Below are 19591 nucleotides of genomic sequence, written 5' to 3'. Positions count from 1 at the left end.
GATCTCTCGCGTAATTTGTGCGTTCGACAGCCAGAAAAGTGCTTCTGTGGTGCCGCAGCTCATTTGACACGACAGCTGCCATGCTCATTCTGGAACATCCATAAAAGCATCCTGAGACGGACTCTTGTTGAGTCTTTCTGCGCCGTCATACTGGCGGCTCTCCAGCCACGGTAGCTGTAAAGGTGGATGGAAACTGGACTCCATTCTGACGAAACAGAGCAAACGCCTCCTGCAGGTTCCTGTGCAGTGTGAGAGGGTCGCAGAGTTGCCGCAGATCAGATGCTCTCAGCAGCCGGAGGAGGAGGGCAGCCCTGGAGAACAGACCGCACAGGGTGCAGTGGAGACGGGGATCCATCAGAAGAGCCAGCCAGGCCGAGTCCAGGGTCTCGCCTCAGTGGAGAAACGGAACAAGAATATTATAATACGTTCTACCAGAACTTTATAATTCACTTTGCATCGTAAATTGATAAATTTCAAAAATAAAATAAAAAAAATATATTTTCCCAGTAGATGCAGACATGTCCCCAGAACAATGAACAGTAAAAATAGACTCATATACACAACTAGATAACTTCGCAAAAATAACAAAACAATAGAAACAATGTTATTAAATATTTTTAAAAAGTGATTTTAATAATTTTATTTAAGCAATACGTCACTTCAGGCAATGTCAGCACAATGAAAGATCTCATAAGGTATTGCTGCCTTATGAGACCTTTCGTTACGCTGACATTGCCTCCTTACCTTTCTAGAAACAGCCTAGTCTCTCGTGCTTTATTTCTCAAAATAACACCATTTGCTTTTCGTAATTTAATACCTGGCTGGAGGTCTTTGCAAGCGGCTAGAGAGTCCAGCACCTGGGAGACGTTCTTGTTGGCCCAAGCTCTTAGGCAAGCTGCCAATGCAGGGGATTCAGAGTATTTGCCAGCCATTCGCAGGAGGTACGGCAGCAGACAGGCAGACATAACAGAGGGCTCTGCGAAGACATTTGCCTCATCCTGCTCGTACAGACTGCTGCACCTGCAGCAAAAACAGAAATTTCACTTACAGTCAAAGCCCTTTTTGATAAATCTAGATGGTCGAGTGTAATGACTCCCCGAGGAAACAAACCCAGTCTCTCCAGCCGCCCCTCTGAGCAGAGATCTCGGATCAGATTGAGGCAAGTGACCCAACAGCAACTCCAGAGTCCCGGGACAATCCCAGCATTTCTCCACCAGCAGGTCCAGAAGGAAGGGCAGCGCCTGGTTAGCCTGCATGAGGTAGACACTCCGCTGCCCTCTGCTGGTGTGGTGTAGCGTGGAGGCAAAACGGGCTGCTTTCATTCTTACCTGCTGGCTCTCATCCTGCAGCAGGTAAAGGCACGTGTTGATCAGCCTGCATGCAGAACAATAAGCAGTTATTCGTTGATAGATATTAAAGCATCAGACTCCACGTAATTAGATTGATTCCCTACGTGAACCCTCTCTGTACCTAGTGGTGGGGTCTCGACAGGCTACTTGCCCCATCCAGACTCGGCTCAGAAGGGGAGCCCCAGCCAGACAGAGAGCCTCAGCACAGGCAATCCGGAGGACTTCAGGGGCCTCTGGAAGGTGATGGCTCTCCAAAACACTGCACCAGCGTTGGATCACAGAATCCTGAAGGCTGAAATAACGCGAATAAAGACGAGGAGGAATTTACGGTAAACAGGTTGTGTAGCAGCGGTTCCTCGTGTCTCCTGGATTCATTTGAGAAGCACTAGACACCGTTTGAAGAGACGGACTCCTCTGACCTGTGGGAGAGCAGCACACTGGCAGCGCTCAGGGCCTGAGACAGGAGCTCGGGTCCTCCTTTCTGGACCTCCAAGTCCTCCAACAACATCTCCAGACATTTCTGCAGCTCCAGGGCCTCCGGGGGACCAGATTGCGAGGTGTTTTGGGGCAAGGCAGAGCAGCCTCCACTGGTCATGACTGCTGTGAGGGCCTCAAGGTAGGTCCTGCGATAGTCTACACACCGGCTCACCAGCGCCTCCTGCAGGTTGGCCTGGACGAAGAGCAACACCGTTGGCCTTGTATTGTGTCAACAACATAAGCTTCACAAATCATGGGGATAGTTGACCCCGGATTTGGGAATATTATAAAGATACATCAAGACTTAACTTGGTAAGCGCAACAAGATTATTTCTTAATGAGGGAAACAGTACTTTGTACTGGTTAATTGTTCACATTGTAAAAATGCTCTTGATAATTTTAACTGTAAAACTAGGAGTTATATGAACTCAAATTAACTTCATGGCACGGCGAAAAGATAAGGGGCGGATATCCATAACTCGGCTGTTATTTAGGTCACCCTTGACACCAAACATAATATCAAATGCACACACCCATTTATTTTGTAAGCTGGAAAATAAGATCTCAAGCCTGATTTTCTCCACCCCAATCACAATGAAATTACATGTAAAAATATCCCGACTTACTGGACTTCCTCATATTGTGCTAAAGACCTAAAAGTGGTTGGTCAGGTTTTGAAAAGTGTCTGGCCAAAAGGAAAGCCTGTGACTCACCTGCAACACCGAACGTATCACCTGCTGCAAGCTGGTCCCTTTTGAGCCCCTCCCTCTCACCACCCACGTTACTAATGTGAGTTTTAGATCGGTGCTTGTTGTAGAAAAGTTCTCCCACAGTTGACACGCCCAACTCTGGTCTGCACATAGGAACTGGGCGGCTGCTTGATGGTAAAACAATGAGGCGACCTGCAGATTTTAATCAACGGAATTCAAGTCTTTGTGCATTTGTGTGTGTGTATGAGTGTGTGTGTCTGCATCAGAAAGCACGCTGAGCACCTGAAGTCGGTGTTGCGGTACGTGGAGCTCCTGGAGGAGTGTGCTGCTGAGCTTGCGCAGGAAAGCCTCGGAGCAGCATCCCCGCAGCGCGTCCGCCACTGCTATGTAAGCTGCTGCCACCAGGGGGCAGCGCTGAGCTGACGTCGCCAACCACAGAGCGGCTTCCACCCTGCCGACCACCTCATCCAGGTCAGCTGAACGGGCTCTGTCAAGAGGAACACCGACGTTGAAATTCCAGAACGTCTAAGTCAGTGCAGTGACATGCACATATAAACCGGAATAAGACAATAATTTGAATAGGGTTACTCGGATTCCTTCAACCAATCCAGTTTAGGTGGCTCATTCGTCAGTCAAAGTATTCAATGGACGTAACGTTACGTTGGGAGAAGGAGGAAGCCTTCTCTGTGGCGAGACTTAAACTTGCTTTCCGTAAAATGTCACCATTTATGTTTTGTCACCCACCCAATACTTTTTAAATATTCAGCTCCTTAGGGTGAGCATGGACACACCAGAAGTGATATGGTTAAGGTGTATAGATGCCACAGTTAACCAGAAAATGATCAATAATATAGGTCTACCAATCGGAATATGCTCCAGGCTCGATTCGGATCACACATTACACAGTTGTTTACATAAAAGTGGCGATGTTGGGAATATTGACTTATTCTAAAATCGGAACTTCAGTGTGTAAAGGCACTTTACCTTTGTGTGCACAGGGCTCTGTCCAGAAGGGCTTTGATTTGCAGCAGCCGGCCATGTAGTCTGTTGTGACAGCAGAGTTTTTGGGGGCCGGGAAGTTCAGCTGTTAATTGGAGGAGGATGTTCATGTATTCCGAAGGAGGCGTCATGGCAACCAGTGCCCTAGAGGCCATCACTCGCACACTGTGAATGGGACTGGCTGCCAACTGCAGTAAAGGAGCCCGGAAATCTGACAGAGCTCTGGAATAGGGAAAGGAGAAAATACAATCACAGTTACACAACCAGGGTCACCACCAGTTTGTAAAGTTATGAAAGGCTTGGTCTTTTTTTACGCAAACAAACACATGAATACAACGTGAATACAAGCAAATAAACAGCTATAATGTGCGTATAAATAAATGCTAATCACCCTGTTTGGTCTGGGACGCCAGGCTGGAGTTTGGCCAACAGGGTCAGGACAGGGTAGAGCGATGGGTGGAGGTGCAGCCTGGCCTCCTCAGCCGGGCCTTGGAAGTCCTGCGCCGCCCCCCTCAGCTCGTCCAGAAGGAAGGGCTGCAGTGTGGGATAGTGAAGGAAGAAGGCGGCGGGGGACATGCCATGCTGCTTGAGGCTGCCCTCGTCACCCCCAGGCTGCTGGCCGAGCATCCGTGAGCACAGGGAACCTGCGGCGAACGGTCTCAATCAGTATCAGATGTCATCATAGCATGTCGCTTTCCAAAGTTCTGTGAATCCCTTCTCGGCAGTAGTCTGACTTGATTAAAAAAACATTTAAAATGTAGATTACCATGTGAACACTGCAGGTAATTGCACTTATTTCTAATCATGAACACACACACACACACACACACACACACACACACACACACACACACACACACACACAGGTCTTACTATAGAGTTGCAGGGCAGCATTCCTCATGGCCCAGTTAGGAGAGCTGAGCAGAGTGAGGGACAGGATGGCAACATCAGCAGCAAACTGCAGGACGGCAACTCCCAGCCCAGAGCCCCGAACCAGCGCCTGCAGAGTGTGAACCGCACACACCTACCAGGCAGGCAGTTACCAAGGTTAAATTAGAGTTTTTCCACGGGTGGTGTAATTTTCAATCCGCCCATACACGGTTTTCACTTCCTGTCAGGCGTCTATGCACCTGTGGCAGGTCCAATGTTTGGTCCCAGCTCTGAGGTAGATGGCTTCTGGCCGTCTCCATTAAGGTCTGCATGCTGTGGGCCAGGAGGGGCCGGGCCCTGCTGGACTCCTCCGCTGACACAACACACAGGATGAGCATGGGAAGCCCTGCGGCCCGCCGAGTCACGGATGTGGAGCGAGGAGACTGCAGAACCTGCAGCCCCTGGAGACGGGAGACACAAACCAATGTGTTTCAGATTAGTTGATATTGATTATGGATTTGTCTGTGGGACTCCCTGTGTCTTCTCACCTGTTTTAGCATGTGGGCTGGGATGTCCCTGAGCTCTGGGTCACCACTGTTGAGAAGGGAGGCACAAAACTTGGTGAAGCCCACGCAGCATCCTTCTATTGCCCCCTGGTGGAGAGTGACATGCTGTTCAGGGACTTTGAGCCAAAGGATATAACATTTATTCATATGCAGATGAAAACTGGTTTTCAAATCTTTGGGTGGGATTTTTATTTTTTTATTTTATTTTAAATCGTACTCACCCAGTGGCGACACTTGAGAAGAATGTCCTTGAACACTTTTGATGCTCTTCTCAGATCCTCTGTTATTAAAAGACAGTGACTGGATTTGACTTCAGCGAGGATTCTCTCCACTAGCGAGCCTAAAAAGATTCCTATTTCCTGAAGACGAAAAAAAAAAAAAAAAAAAAAAAAAAGTATTCTTTAACAATAAAAATGTATGGACTTCAGTCGGTTTTAGGGTGGTGTTAGTTTTCCTGAAAGAGGACCATCGAATGCAGAAATGTTGTTATCCGTCTATCTGTAAAATAGTAATAATCACACTTTATTTGTGTTGTGCTTCTAATATAAAGCCCCCCCCCGGGTAATTCACAAATGCCACAGCAGCAAAAACAACACAGCAAGATTAGCATCCTCCATCACTCCTAACTACAAAAACACCTTCCATGTTTACCTTGAGGGAGACCCAGCAGCAGGTCAGAATCAGACTGTGTTCCCCAGAGAGCAGAACGCACTCGTCTCCTTCCCCGTGACGTTCCCCGGCCGCTTGGGCAATCAGACTGTTGATGGCGTTCCCCATGTCACAGAAAGATGGCGGCACGCCTGCGGGACAATCGAGCGATTTCAAGCACAACGTAGTCTCAGTGGTACGGGAAACATGAAAAGAGAGGACCGCTCGTTGTTGGACTTGGAAACGGCTCTTAACCTTCTTCATCCGCGCTCGTGTCTTGAGCTCCGTACAGCACCCTGAGGAGAAGCAGGGCGATGTTCTCAAGCAGACTCAGCAGCTCAACGATTAGACTGTGGTCAACTACATCGCACAGACTGCCTGGGACCTCCAGCAGACACCGCTCCAGGGCGCTCAAGACACCTGAAACGTAATTCATAATAAATAAGTAAATAAGTCAATAAATAACTAAGTAACTAAATAAAAAAAAAAAAAAAAAAAAAATTGAGGCAGGTTGAAAAAATAACCCTAACCCTAACCCTTACACCAGCAGCCGTTGTCAATACTGTTAATCTCTTGAGACCCACCGTGTACAGGTTTAGTTCTGGCAGCGAGCATCATGTCTCCCTTGGCCGTGAGGTGGTGGTGATCCAGCTCCTTCACCAGGTACCTGACCATACCAGAGGTCCGGGGGTCACCTGAACTGTTCATCCAAGAGTCCTGGAGCTGGCCTTGACATCTGGAGGTTTTGACAGCAGCTCAGCCCTCAGTACGACGGCAAATACGTATTTTATAAGCCTGGTTTATTTTGGGAGGCGAGGCTTACTTGTGAAGGAGGACCTTGGTCATCAGAGCGCCCATCTGAGCCTCGTGCACACGAGGACTGCAGAGGAGCTGTTTGCTTTGACCGAACAAAACAAAGGAGATGTCATCTGGAAAACTGGGTGGAAAAAACCTCAACAGCAAGCCAGCTGAAAGCTCTCGAATCTGGAGAGGAAAGATGTGAATGTATTTCATACAGGATTCCTCACTGTTACACTCTTAAAAAGTAATTTCATTGACTAATAGAGCAGCACCTCATTGGTGGAATCTTCTAAACAGCCAACGAGAGCCAGTTGTTTTGCTCTGCAGAAGAAATCCCATTTCCCTCTCTTTTTGGCTGAGTTAATAAGAGACGACATGTTCGCTGCAAAAATATATATATATATTTTTAACATAATTAAAGAATACTTAATTTCAGATGACATTATAAAGGCCTTATACTCGCATAAATTGGCAAACAGCAAACAGACCTGGGGGCTGTCCCTTCTTCCTGTCTGGCCTCCAGGTGTCTGTGCACGTCTCCAGCACTGCAGACAGCAGCAATAACACTGTCTTCTTTCTCTGATAACTATGTCCCGGTGCCAGATAGCCATACGGAAGCTGACTCAGCCAATCGATATATTCTAGAAAGATAGAGGAGCAGTGTAAAGAATAGAAATGACGGAAATGACATTTGTAAAGTGTCCCAAACTGTTTGGCAGCACGCCTTCTGTTGTGGAAAACAAGAACAAGAGCTCTCATACATCTCACCTATCCCCTGGTGCAGGATGATCTCTGCCTCCTCTGTGGTGCTGGGATCCCTCTTCTTGCCTTTTTGGACACTGATGTGTGCCAAGCAGCTGTCTCTGATACGAACTAAGAACCGCTTCACCCCCGCTTGAAAATGTTGCCGGAAAGGCGAAGACTCGCTATTTAGGTTAAGGGGAATAAAAGTCTTCATTATGGAAAGTTCCTTGTGGGTCGGGGCATCCTTCGTTTTCGGGCTGAGGCAAAGTAGGTTAAAAGCAGCGATGCGAACTTTTTCATCGAACGATCCCAGGGCCATCTGAAGCGTCTCCGGGGCTGAGCCCTCTTGCATGGCCCAGGGAGAACACCCGGTCATGGACCGATGACCGCTCATGATGCAAGCCCAGGCATGGAGGTGGCCCGGGGCAGCGGGGTCCAGGGAGGCCAACAAAGGCTCCACAGCGGAGGGGAAAACTTGTAATGTGGCTGGTAGTAAGTGGGAGGAGCCGTTGCTCTGAAGAAGGGTCACCTCAGAGCTCAAAGCCTCAAGTAGAAAGGGAAGCCAGTGTCTTGCCCACTGCTCGGCCAGCTCGAGCTCGGGTGGAGGAGCCTTTGGTGAGCCGGCGCAGAGCTCCCGCCTCTGCTGCTGGATCAAACATTTGTAAAGCTCGGATGCGCACGGAGAGAGCTGATTGGTAGACAGGCACTTCAGGAGATGACTGGGAAGCTCAACGTACTGATCCAGCACCTGGCAAGTTGAGGAAGCGCTTAAGTTAAAATCAACATGACAGAGCACATTATTGATAGTGGGATTTAATATTCCTCACCATATCAGTCCCCAAGTACAGCACCAAAGCACAGAGCGGAGGATATTTGGCCTTGGCTTCCCATGGGAGTTTGGTAACCCGCTGAAGAAGAGCAACATACAGTGTCTTCTTTGTGTCTCCAAACCGTTCACACTCCATCTCATAGAGGTCCAGCAGCAGACGAAAGGCGCTGCGCACAAATTCTGAGACCCCCTCCACCTGCCAAAGTGAGTCAAATACTCGTGATCCCTGCTCTAGGTTGTAAGGTGAAAAATATTGGAACTTATCTTTGGGGCGCTTCATCAAATAAAAAAAAATGTGAGTGACCCCATTTAATTTGTACTAAAACCCTGACTCATTTTAAAAAGAAAATCAAACTCACTGGGCTCTCAGCATTGTTCCAGATAACCTGAATGAGCTGTTGCTGTAAGCTGCAGGCATCTGGCAGCAGGCGAGCACCTGTCATCTCCCAGAGATCAGCCAGACTCTCCTTGAATTTCTTTAGCCATAAGGTTAACACTGAAAAAAAGAAAAAGAACCCTGAGATATTTCTAGAGCTAATTTAAACCTCAGCGGGCCGCAGGTGAAAAACAAACCCAAGAAAGTGTTTTCAACCTTCAAAGACATAGTAGTGACAGTCCAACTTTTCTTCACACAGCTCAGTGACCAGCGGGAACACGCCTCCGACCAGTAAACATGTCTGAAACGATACAAAATCTGCGTTATTTCTGATCAATAAGAAAGGGGAGCACAGCAGAACAAGCCCATGGCCTGATCCCATGAGAGACTAAAGATTTATCTCTTCAGGTTGCGGGTTTTTTTTTTATTGTACTTCCATCAAATTGAATTAACCTTTGGGGACTGCAAAGTGGGGCTGAGCAGGATCTCTTGTCGGCAGCACATCAGGAGGCCCCTGCTCACAGCCAGTCTGTCCACTCCGTCCCGTCCTGTGGGGACGCACTGCACCTGGAGGGCACCGGCATTCAGCTGCCAAGGTTCTGGGAAACAATGCTGCTATTCAGAGATTTATCTACATAGATAAGATAATGTCCTTCTTCAGAGAAGATAAAGTATAGAGTAACAGCAGACATAATGGGATTTTAAAGAAAAAAAATAAAAAATACACGCATGCACGCACACAGGCACACACGCACACACACACACACACACACACACACACACACACACACACACACACACACAAAACCTAGACAAAATCATTGTTATATAAAGTTTTCAATTAATGTTGTTTAGCGTTGAATTACTTCAATGTTTGTAATATGCCATCGCCCACGGCTAGTAGATTACAAAATGTTAACGTGCTGTTCCGATTGTCGATATAACGGCACTTATGGTTATTCACCCGAATTGGACACTTTCAGCAGACTCAAGGCGGCTGCAGCTCCATCCTCCGTCTCCGTTGCCGTGTTGATCAGCATGACCACAGCGGTGCCAGCGAGAAGACGTGTGTCCCTGTTGGACGACTGCGCCAGGAAGGAAGAGCGGGAGTTATCACCCGCGAGAAAGGTTCACTTTTAAATAACACAACAAATGAAATGCACAGGTACCTTTCCAAGAATCAAATCCATAAGAGACTGCAGGATGTTCTGCATTACAGGGCTTCCATATTCCTTTCCCCACACGAGGGGAGCCACGTCCCTGGACAACCGCTGGAACATCTGCAAACACACCTTGGGAGAGCGCAGGTCTCCAGTCACTAACAAGAGATGTTGATCTCTGAGAAACAAATTATGAGCTTCAACGCCATCAACAGCCTGTGCATGAATCAGGGTACAAATCTGCGGTTAATGAAACGGCTTTCCTGCGCGTACCTTGACAGCGGCGTAACAAAGTGGTCCGTTCCTCAAGGCTTCCTGTTGCAGTACAGCCGGAAACAACTGGGACATTTTATTTAGAAAGACAGGGAAGGTCTCTCTCCAAACATCTCTGCAAATGACACTCTCCTCCAAGAACATACAGGCTGAAATATAACATGGTTCAATTGGGAAAGGTTCATTTTCACAACAAGGTGGATAGATTTATTTTTTCTTTAGTCTGAACTGACCTCTCAGTAGATCCTCAGTTGTTAACATCTGGGGGAAAAAAAAAATCAGAGGGGGTTATTACGTGCAGGGAAATAACTGATCTGAAAATATATGACAAAAAGAAAAACATGTAAATGGAAACTACCTGATCAGTGTGGACTATGCTTTGTAAACACTGGCAGGTTTCTCTAAAAAGCAGCTGGTGGTCCACCTTGGCGAGGTGCTGCAACATCTGTATGGGTAAGATGGGAAAAGATCAGGTGTCACTTGGTTTTGAGTGAGTATCGAATCGAACCGGACTTAGGGTCTTGGGCTGACCTGGTCCAGCTTGCGACAGGCCACGGAGACGTTAAACATCTGGGACTGCATGGAGATGAGGAGCCTGACCAGGAGCACCAGGTGTCTCTCTTCCAGGGAACGGAGCTCTGCCTCCGGGATCCTTCTCAGCAGCTGGAAAGCCTCTTCCAAGCTGCGCCCCTTGCATCTCTTCGCGTCGCTCCTGTCGGTGTCGAACGCAGCCAACACAAGTGACATGGAGTCGGTACAAAAAGGAGCCATTTTTATCCAGCAAAGGTGATGAATAAAAATATACACAGCAACAAATATGTGCGCGTATCCGAATTCGTGTTGTATGCGTGCACAGTGCGCATGTGCACAGTGGCACTCGCTCACAGTAATCACAGCACTACCTGCGATTTGACGTCATACCTCGACCCTTCGTCCAGCTTGTCGATCACGAGCTTGAGGGTTGCGCTGACACCCTCTGGGGTGTCGCGTCCAGTGGTTAGGCGGTCCAGTAACGTCGCCATTAGGTCCCCGGGTGAAAGCATCTCCAACACATGGGCACGGCTCCTCGTGCCACCGATGCCGCGTTCCCTCGCAACTCGGAGATGGGTCGTTCCAAGTCGGTTACGGTCCTCAGCTTCCGAGCTAAACGTGTTTGCATTTGCCTCTGTCCGGGGCACTCATGGGCGGCTGCAGTAAACCTGTGTTTGTTTGGTAAACATTTCACATTCTACCAGCTACATGACACATGTTAATATAACGCACAGACTACACGTTCGTTTAGATGGAGGTCAGCGTAAATAATAATAATAATAATAATTATTATTATTATTATAGAATAATAATTTAAAACAAACAACCCTGCAAATGGAACTTTGTTCACCGTTTTGATCTGATATTTGGGAACACTAGTGGTCGATTGATCTGGCCCGAAATTGCGGCGTAAATGTGCGTCCCCTTTGCACGTTACTCTTTTCTCCGAGGTCTGGGTTCCCGGGAACGCAGCTCCTAACTACCGGACAGGAACTAGTGCGAGGTGTTGCCGCCTAGTGCTAGCTTTACCTGTGTGTTTCGTCAGTGTAAGCAAATCCAAACCAACATTTCATCAGATACCGCATTTAAATAACGTGACAAGTGGTTTGATTCACGAAAACAATATGACCTCATTTCACAAGTTCTTTGCCGAAGAATATAGTGTGTTTCCGTTCAACGTGTTCGTACGACTCCGGGTCAGGTGGGGTCGCTGTCGGCAAAGCACGCCAGCGCATATTTGCGCATGCGCCAGAGCGATTCGATCGGTTTAGCAATCGTTGCTACTGACAACGATTGGGGGGCGGGGGCACAGCGACACCTGGTGGAGTGAAGACGTTGTCGCCAAACTTCATCCGGAGCGCGCTGCGCGGAGCCCTGGTACCCGGCTCATTTCGTGTCATATCATGCGCACATTTAAAAAACAAAAAACAACCTTTGAGGCGGCTTCGTGTTGACATTTTGCTCTTCTGATATTGGTTTTGAATTACTGAGGGTGCTGCAATAAATGCATGTACGAAGGCAGTATAAACCGTAATCAATTGGCACACAATGACTGCTTCTGTAGTGTAGGCACGATGAACACTCTGGGTTTATGCATTCTGTCTTATGACATTTATTTTGTTATTTGCTTATTTATTTATTAATTTTTATTGTTTATTTTTTAAATTGTATATTCTATTTCTGGACATGTATTGTTCTGCTGCTGTAACACCCGTTTTCCCCACCGGGGATTAATATAGTTATCCCATTTTATCTTAATTAAGAAATGCTTCATCTGAACGGGGAGTGGTGTGTGCAATCAGAAGAAAATGTCATCATCGGTGTTTGGGGAATAACAATAGTGGGATTTATGGAATGCTTGTGATACGGGGCAAAAGCGGTCGGACAGTTTTATTCACTTACAGGTTTTTTATTTATGTATTTGTATAAAAGGCGTTATGAAGGGGTGCGGATCGGTGTGAAGTAAGCCGTAAAATACATATTATATTAAAGTAAAGAAGAAGAAGACGCATAAACAATAACTGACCGATTAAGATATTCACTGTTAATTTCTTATAGCTTATATCTCTCTATTCCTCCTATTGTTGACATTTTAAAACCAATCAAACAGCTTCCGGTGTCTCCGTGACGTCACCAGCGTCCCTCGTTGCTGGGACAACCGTTTACAAATATGGCGACTTTCTGAAGCGCACAAATGGCTCACGCGTTTTCCTCGTCATATATTTCATGCGCCTTTGTATTAATATATATGTTTAGTTTCTTATCAGACACCGAAGGCATTCTTGGTAAGATCGTAACCCATTGAACGTATTTTGTGTACATTTTAAAGCGTTATGCCATAAACTGAGGGCGCCATAAACAGGCTAACTTGTGCTTTTAAAATATTGAATCGCTTGCGTATCTGTTAATTACGTCTGATGCTAGGCTGCTTTAGTTAATTCGCGTGTTCGCGATGGAATGTTCTATGTATTTATCTTGCTCGCCCTCAAAGAAAATATCCGCCCCTCACCAGCCTTTCAGCCCTCGAATGCGCTTGTAACTCAGTCTTCGTTGACAACATTCCTGCTTGGAAACGTGACTGACATATCTCTGAATCTGCGGACATCGTCTCCATCCAGCACAACAGGTAGATGCATCATCCTCTGCTAGGTCTGACGAAGCCTGAACTGCTTGGAAGATAAGATAATATATCGCCTTATTAATCCAGGGGGAGGTTATTCTTGTGTCACGGCAGTAGTTAATATAATAGTTTTATAGGTGTTTTATAGATATTTGATTTTTAATCAATTTTTTGGCCTGCACGAAGTTAACAGGGAGTAGAGCTTTGCTACTATGCTTCACAGCCCTAAAAACAAACAAAACCAAAAATACAGCCTGTTTATTATATTTAGAAGTTAAAGTTAAGACGTTAAACTGGTCCACTGGCAAGTCTAAACAAATGCAAGACATGCAAATGTTCAGTCCTCGGCAATATGGAAAAGAAAATCCATAATTTTAACTTTGAAAGTATTGTGTTGGACGATAACCAAGTTGAAAAATATCTTAACTATAATTTTCCTATGTCATTCCTCCAGGAAAACTTCCTCCACCGTCATGTGCTGCAGAGTCAACGCAGTGGCTTCTGACAAGCGAACCGGTTGGAAAGGTCAAATTTCCTCTTGAATTTTAATGGGTACAAAATAATGACGGCACTCGACTGCACGCACAGGTTTTAAAGTGGGACATTTTAAATGATCAGACAACAGACTTTGTTTATTTTGTTTTTAGCTATGTAGCTATGTCTCCCTAACATTGTTTTGTCTTTTTTTTTTTCTTCCAGTCTGCTCTTCAAATCCAACTGAGACTAAATCGAAGTCTGCATTTATGTGGTGATAATCAGACAGACACAGACTGCTGCTCACAGCCGCTATGTGTTTTGGAAACTCTGCAGTTGACTGCTTGCCTGAAAGGCAAACCACAAGCATCAATGCTCATCCAGGCAAGGATATTTGCCTTTCTATTTCCCACAAACCTGGGATCAGGTGAGTCCAAACCAAACTCCCATCTCACCTGAGTGAGCGAGCAATCATTCACCGAGTCAACTCAAAGTAGCATCCAGTAATTGAGAAACACCGATTTCATTTCAGAACACCACACTGTGATCCCCAACCAAGTGTTCCAGCCGTTAGGCGCCTGTCCCTGTGACCTGAGTCCAGGAGCGTGCGACATACGCTGCTGCTGTGACAAGGTCTGCGCTCCTTTAGCGTCATTACTGATTTTCTAACCAAAATAAATAAATGGAAGCTAAAAGAAGCATGCTGTTATCTGACCTTTCCCCTGAAGGACTGCTCCCCTGAAGATCTGAAGCTGTTTGACTCCCACTGTCTCCCCGGGCCTTTTGGGGGCCACGTCTCCGCCATTCCTGACTACCAGTGCTCGGCAGGGGCAACTGGAAATGTCCCGGATTGGTTTCCATTTCTCTGTGTCATGTCGCCAGCCGAAAACAATCCCTACCTTGGTCTCTTTTACCAGGGAAAGACAATGTAAGGGACAAATCCTACAATGCACATTATATTTTCTCTGTCTGTTCTGTCGCGGCTTGTATAACTCATGTTTGTAAACTGTATTTCACACAGTGTACCAAAGCCTGCGCCGTCCTTTCAAAGACCTCTTTTGTCGGCACCACTTCCCACCAATGAGTATCGCCATGGAAGTCCCATTTTTACCCTTAGCGATGAGTACTTTATTATTCCCCAGGTTAGTCATATACATATTCATACATTGTCACATCTTTGATTACAGTGTGCACTGTATTTGTTACACCGGGATTTGCACTTAATGTCTCTCATTGTGTTTTGCAGAATTTTCTTCTAGGGCAGTGTGCCAACAATGCTCCTGTGGCATATTTGAGGAACTTCAATATTAAGTGTGTTACCTCTCTAAACTCCTGCCCAAATGCCCCTCCTTTACAAACAACACCAAGTGATTTGAGTGTTCAAGTTAAGGATGGACAAGGGGGTATGTTTTAGTGGCTAATTGAAGTATTCATATTCAAGTCATTGTTTTCCTTTGAATGATGTCACTATATCAATATACAGTATAGTATACAGTATATTTCCATTTGTCTTTTCGTTGGGTTCATAGGTTTGATTACGGTGGATGTTGTCGATGAAGTAGTTTTCGATTTAAGTAAATATGTGGAAAGCACAGCATCTATCAATTCTCCAGGTATTTACAACTAATCGTGTATCCTAGGTTGTTCAATGAAAATTAATTATTATGAATTTTAAAATTATGTTTTTGCAGTTAAAATTCTCTGATTGTGTCAGTTGGCAATGGGCAGGTGTGCAGGAATGTGACCTTGGCCATGAATTACACATTTTATTGGCAAGGAAACGGCCTTACACAGATCACAGTAACACGCACTGTCGGAACTTTTACCCTGAAAAGCAATGGTAAGGATGCCAACGTTACACACTTTGCTTTAGTTAAACACCATTAAAATGTAACAGCGTTGTCAAATGTTTTTTTTCCCCCGTCTCGACAGTGGTGGTTGTGGCAAGGTACTCTGCCACATTTTTAAACGGCCTATCCACTGGTGAATCGTGGTCGGGAAGCCCAGGTCGGTCGATGCCAGATATCCTGAGGCTGGAAAATGATGAGTTTTGAAATATTGCTGGTCCTGTTATACTGGTTACCAGTCAAATATTTAATATGCCTTCAGGATATCAAGTTGGAAGGCCTGTTATTGCTGGGATGGTCAACACTTTGGGGAATGATGTCAGGTTTCTAGAGAGGACCTCCCTCAATATTTGGCAACCAGGTAATAGGAAGTCTCCAGGGTACTGGCAGTGTTCCTTATATTGTAATGAAATGCTCATTGTCACGGCCTAGCTAACGCAGGTGTCTCTAAACTTGTTCTTCATCAAACACTTTTCTCGTCCTCTCCGCAGTCAGCGATGGCCTCTGCTCCAGCGCTCCCATGACTCCAGTTCTGTTTGGCAAAAACGCAACATCGGGTTGCCTCCTCCCTATCAGCCTGTACAATCTGACTCAGTGTACCCTGCTGAGGTACAGCGATCATGTTTGAGGGGCAATGTCTTTTTATTTGTTGGTGGAAAATGTTATACATTTACTTTTTTTAATTTAATTTTTTATTTTTTAGAGAGACCGTGGCTGCCCTCCAGGCTGCCTTGGTTCCAGCAAAACACGTGGCAACGATCGGAAACCCCGATTTCCAATCACTGAGAGACTGGGTGGAAATACGCTGTGAGAAGACCGATTTTATATTTAGTATCCTCAAATAAGCGATAACTTTTTTTTTTTTCACACGTAAGATTAGATTCAGTGAAATTACATTCAACATTTTTTTTTTTTTTTTTTTTTCCTTTCATACCACGTCCCTCTCAAAATACAATTTCCAGTTCCCGAAGCGAAGGACTCGAACACGCCGATGGAGAACACCAGCGGTTTGTGCTTTGGGATTCCATCTCACCAACACATCCACGTCAGCAGCTTCACCGCAGGTGTGATCGGCGGCGTCCCTCAAAGGGAGATCTACGCCGTCCATGTGAGGTGTGTCCCGTCCCGTTCGCTCTTTAACCCTCTGCTCAAACTAGAGGATTTCAATTCTCAGGAATCGCGCCGCACATCCTTAGTCGTGTTTGACCTCGGAAGTGTTATTATTATTATTATTATTATTATTATTTTTATTATTATGAGGTATTTGACCTTCAAATAAAGGGAATCTCTTTGTCACTCCATCAGTTACACTCATTCCACCTGGAGTTTCGAGTGCGGCGGAGGCGAATCCTTGGACTGTCCAGACGTCGGCGAGACGCAGTCCTTTGCCGTCACCTCCTCGGTCACTTTCACAGACTTCCCTGTTTACTCGGGGCCGCCGAAAACCAGGTGCTGATGTTTTTATTTTTATTTTTTCCGATCGATTGCGTTCACCTCACACACACACCCAGTGATGCTGACGCGTCACGTGATTTGATCCCGCACCCTCCAGGTTTCAAATCAACTTCACGGAGTACGACTGCGACAGGAACGATGTGTGCTGGCCTGAGCTCGCCTTTCCCATCACCAGATATTACACAGGTCGTCATTTATTCGCATTTTTATTTTCCCACACTTTAATTCCTTCCTCGAAATGAACGAGGCTCGGTGGCGCTCCACAGCCGTAAAGAGCTCCCTGACGGAGAGAGATGTACAGTGACGGCAGATTTATAATTAAGGAACTTGTTTACCATAGCCAAGTTGATTGGATAGAGCCCTTCTTACGAAATGCCTATTCAAAGTCGTTCTGGAAGCCTTAAGATCACCCCAGCCCCCTTATTCGATGTGTATTACAACAAAAAGTGGCCATAGCCGAACATTCCACTTTTCTCATCCTTCCTCAGGTGAGCCATATTCCCAGTCCTTGGCGAAAGGCCTCATCTTGGTGTTCTGCTTTATCGCCGCCTCCGTTCTTGGGAACCCGTGGAGACAGATTCGACAGGTGTGGAGCTCTGTGTTCCTGTGACACAGTGTGGTGAAGGGGAAGTGCGCAGGGAGACAGGTTGATATGTAGCTGCATGGTGTCTCCCTGACATGGACTCAGACGTTTTTTTTCCTCAAAGGAGCTGGACGTGTCTTGAACATGGTACTTTGAAGTCCCTGAAATGTACAATATGTAATATACCTTTTGTATTTGTTTATGAAGATGTAATTGTGTCTTGGAATCACTTTGTAATAATAATAATAATAATAAAAACAACTTTTTGATGAAGTGTCCGGTGAACACAACCCAGTGGGTGCTTTGCTTTTGGGCCACATTAACATTTCACAAATGACGAGGCTGTGATCATGTCTTTGGATCACTTTGTAATAATAAAAAAACGTTCTAATAGAGTGTAATAACACAATAATACACAAATAAAATAAATATGTATTAATAATAATCATTTTCTTATAATTATCATATTTTTTTATTTGTGTCCTGTGGACAAAATCCGGTGTAATGATGTTATATCATTATATCGTTATGATGTTATGTTATAACAATGAAAAACAAGTATATTAAAATTTAAAAAAATGTGATAAAAGTTTATTTAGTGTGGGTGGGCAGAGCGCGGTGGGCGGTGCCTCGGGGCACGTTAGCGTTTCACTCACTGTCATGAGGCAAGTTTATCAGAAGGAGCCGAGCGTGGAGTGACGTGGAGAGTTAGCGGAGCTGCGATGTGGCGAAAACCGCCATATCTTTTTTAAGGAGTTACAACAGGTCCTAATTGGATTATAAAGCGGCGGCTGCGGACGGCGGTTAGCAGCCGACAGCCTCCCGGTGGACAGAAGAAGCTTTCTGCCTGGAAGTGGCAACTTGGCGCCGGTTAGCATAGACAGTGGCTAGCTAACTCAAGCTAACTGAGGTTAGCGGCTGTTTCTGCAGAGAGGTGTGTAGGCTTGGGGTTGGCGCTTACTCACTAAAGTCCGTATCGGTAGGAAACGGAACAACATAGAAGTTATGAGAAGACTCGGCGGGGCTTCTTCGCTGGCTAACGGTAGCAGGCGGGTTTAAAGCCGTCAGAATGGGCTCGTTATTCCGAGGCGAGGAGCTGTGTCTGGCCCAGCTGTTCCTGCAGTCTGGATCAGCCTACGACTGCATCAGTGAACTGGGAGAAACTGGACTGGTGGAATTCAGAGACGTAAGTTAACGGTTAAGTCATTGAGGTACAAAACCCCCCCCCCAACAAATTAGATTAAAAAGCTTAAAAACTAGGAAAGGGTTTAGAAACCTAAAGATTATCAATAAACGTTAATCCTCTGCATCAACAATTCACTTTTGTGCATGTTTCCACTCACGCACACACACACACACACACACACACACACACAATATAATAGTTGACAGTGACTGCATTATATTTAGCTCGATGCTGACACTGTTTTGGACAACTTTTCTCTGCTAAATTAGATTAAGTTCAAATGTTTAAATGCTCTGTTTTCTTTCCCCACTAAAAAGTTAGAATACCGTCGCTAGTGTCTTCTCACTTCTGCTTGTCCCCCCCCCTTACTAGTTTGCGTACAACTTCCTGGTGTGACTTTGAGGAGAGCTCATTCCACTTTTTTGTTTTCTTCTGTTTTTCAAACTTAACATCTTTTAATATTTTCCATTCATTTCAGCTCAACCCCAGCGTCAACTCATTCCAGCGGAAGTTTGTTAACGAGATCAAAAGATGTGAAGAGATGGAGAGGATCCTCGGTAAGAATGCACTGACATTTGAAGAAGCCGGTCCCAGGCTGCTTTCTAACTGGTAAACGTTGAAGCTCTGTAGCCGTAACGAATACTGTTTTCACACCAAAACGAGCGGGTTTACCCATGTTTTGTTTTTTTTGTTTTGTTTTTTAAACCAGGTAAACCCACTAAAAATAGGTGATTGACACCTTTCCCATTGCCAGGAGAAATGCAGTTTTCTTTCTGGTGCATCACGGTCGACATCACGACACGTCGGTAATGGGGCGTGTCATGGTTCCGGTGTGATTAGGATTAAAACAGTAGATGAGACAGCAGCTTAAACAAACAAAAGCCTAAAACTGTAAAACTTGAAAAAAAAAAAAAAAAAAACAGGGAGTGTAGGGGTTCTCCGCAATGATTCCCGCGATGCGATCCCCACACTCAACATTTTGTGGTCCCCCACGTGGAAAAAAGTTAATAACTTCTGATGTTGGATTCTAAATCGTACATGAAATGATGGAATGGTACACGCATACTCCTGTCTATGCGCCAGCGTCTGGAAC

General features: G+C 45.7%; 3 protein-coding genes across 3 annotated transcripts in view; 2 read left to right on the top strand and 1 right to left on the bottom strand.

Annotated features, from left to right (window-relative positions):
- Positions 1-145: 145 nt before the first annotated feature.
- Positions 146-10824, bottom strand: LOC307233015 (tRNA (32-2'-O)-methyltransferase regulator THADA; the record flags this gene model as incomplete). The annotated part of the gene is made up of 31 exons (XM_080004228.1): positions 146-390; positions 818-1020; positions 1111-1374; positions 1471-1641; positions 1769-2019; positions 2540-2728; positions 2819-3023; positions 3521-3757; positions 3927-4179; positions 4409-4559; positions 4666-4866; positions 4954-5058; positions 5193-5330; positions 5623-5771; positions 5875-6039; positions 6204-6355; positions 6443-6603; positions 6693-6802; positions 6909-7061; positions 7189-7912; positions 7992-8189; positions 8353-8489; positions 8586-8670; positions 8823-8968; positions 9334-9454; positions 9539-9661; positions 9803-9951; positions 10036-10063; positions 10161-10247; positions 10334-10514; positions 10724-10824. The coding sequence occupies 31 exons, from the start codon at positions 10822-10824 to the stop codon at positions 146-148; spliced, it is 5583 nt and encodes a 1860-aa protein (XP_079860354.1).
- Positions 10825-12498: 1674 nt separating this feature from the next.
- Positions 12499-17564, top strand: tctn2 (tectonic family member 2). Its single transcript, XM_080004608.1, has 18 exons — positions 12499-12618; positions 12846-12959; positions 13408-13478; positions 13653-13854; positions 13960-14060; positions 14156-14355; positions 14449-14569; positions 14674-14830; positions 14957-15040; positions 15142-15267; positions 15360-15434; positions 15537-15635; positions 15766-15883; positions 15978-16081; positions 16237-16387; positions 16580-16723; positions 16827-16915; positions 17218-17564. Exons 1-18 carry the CDS (start codon positions 12528-12530, stop codon positions 17337-17339), a joined length of 2169 nt encoding a protein of 722 aa, XP_079860734.1. The 5' UTR covers positions 12499-12527; the 3' UTR covers positions 17340-17564.
- Positions 17565-18019: 455 nt separating this feature from the next.
- The window catches only part of atp6v0a2b (ATPase H+ transporting V0 subunit a2b), a 16600-nt gene continuing 15028 nt past the window's right edge, over positions 18020-19591 (top strand). The window contains exons 1-2 of the mRNA XM_080004662.1: positions 18020-18498; positions 18977-19055. Of these exons, the coding sequence (XP_079860788.1) occupies positions 18382-18498; positions 18977-19055 (196 nt within the window). The 5' untranslated portion in view covers positions 18020-18381. The remainder of the gene's footprint in view (positions 18499-18976; positions 19056-19591) is intronic.

The sequence above is a fragment of the Zeus faber genome (genome assembly GCF_960531495.2).
Source record: "Zeus faber genome assembly, chromosome: 7".
Classification (NCBI taxonomy): domain Eukaryota; kingdom Metazoa; phylum Chordata; class Actinopteri; order Zeiformes; family Zeidae; genus Zeus; species Zeus faber.
Note: the sequence above shows the minus strand (reverse complement) of the source record. Positions and strands in the feature narration are given on the sequence as shown.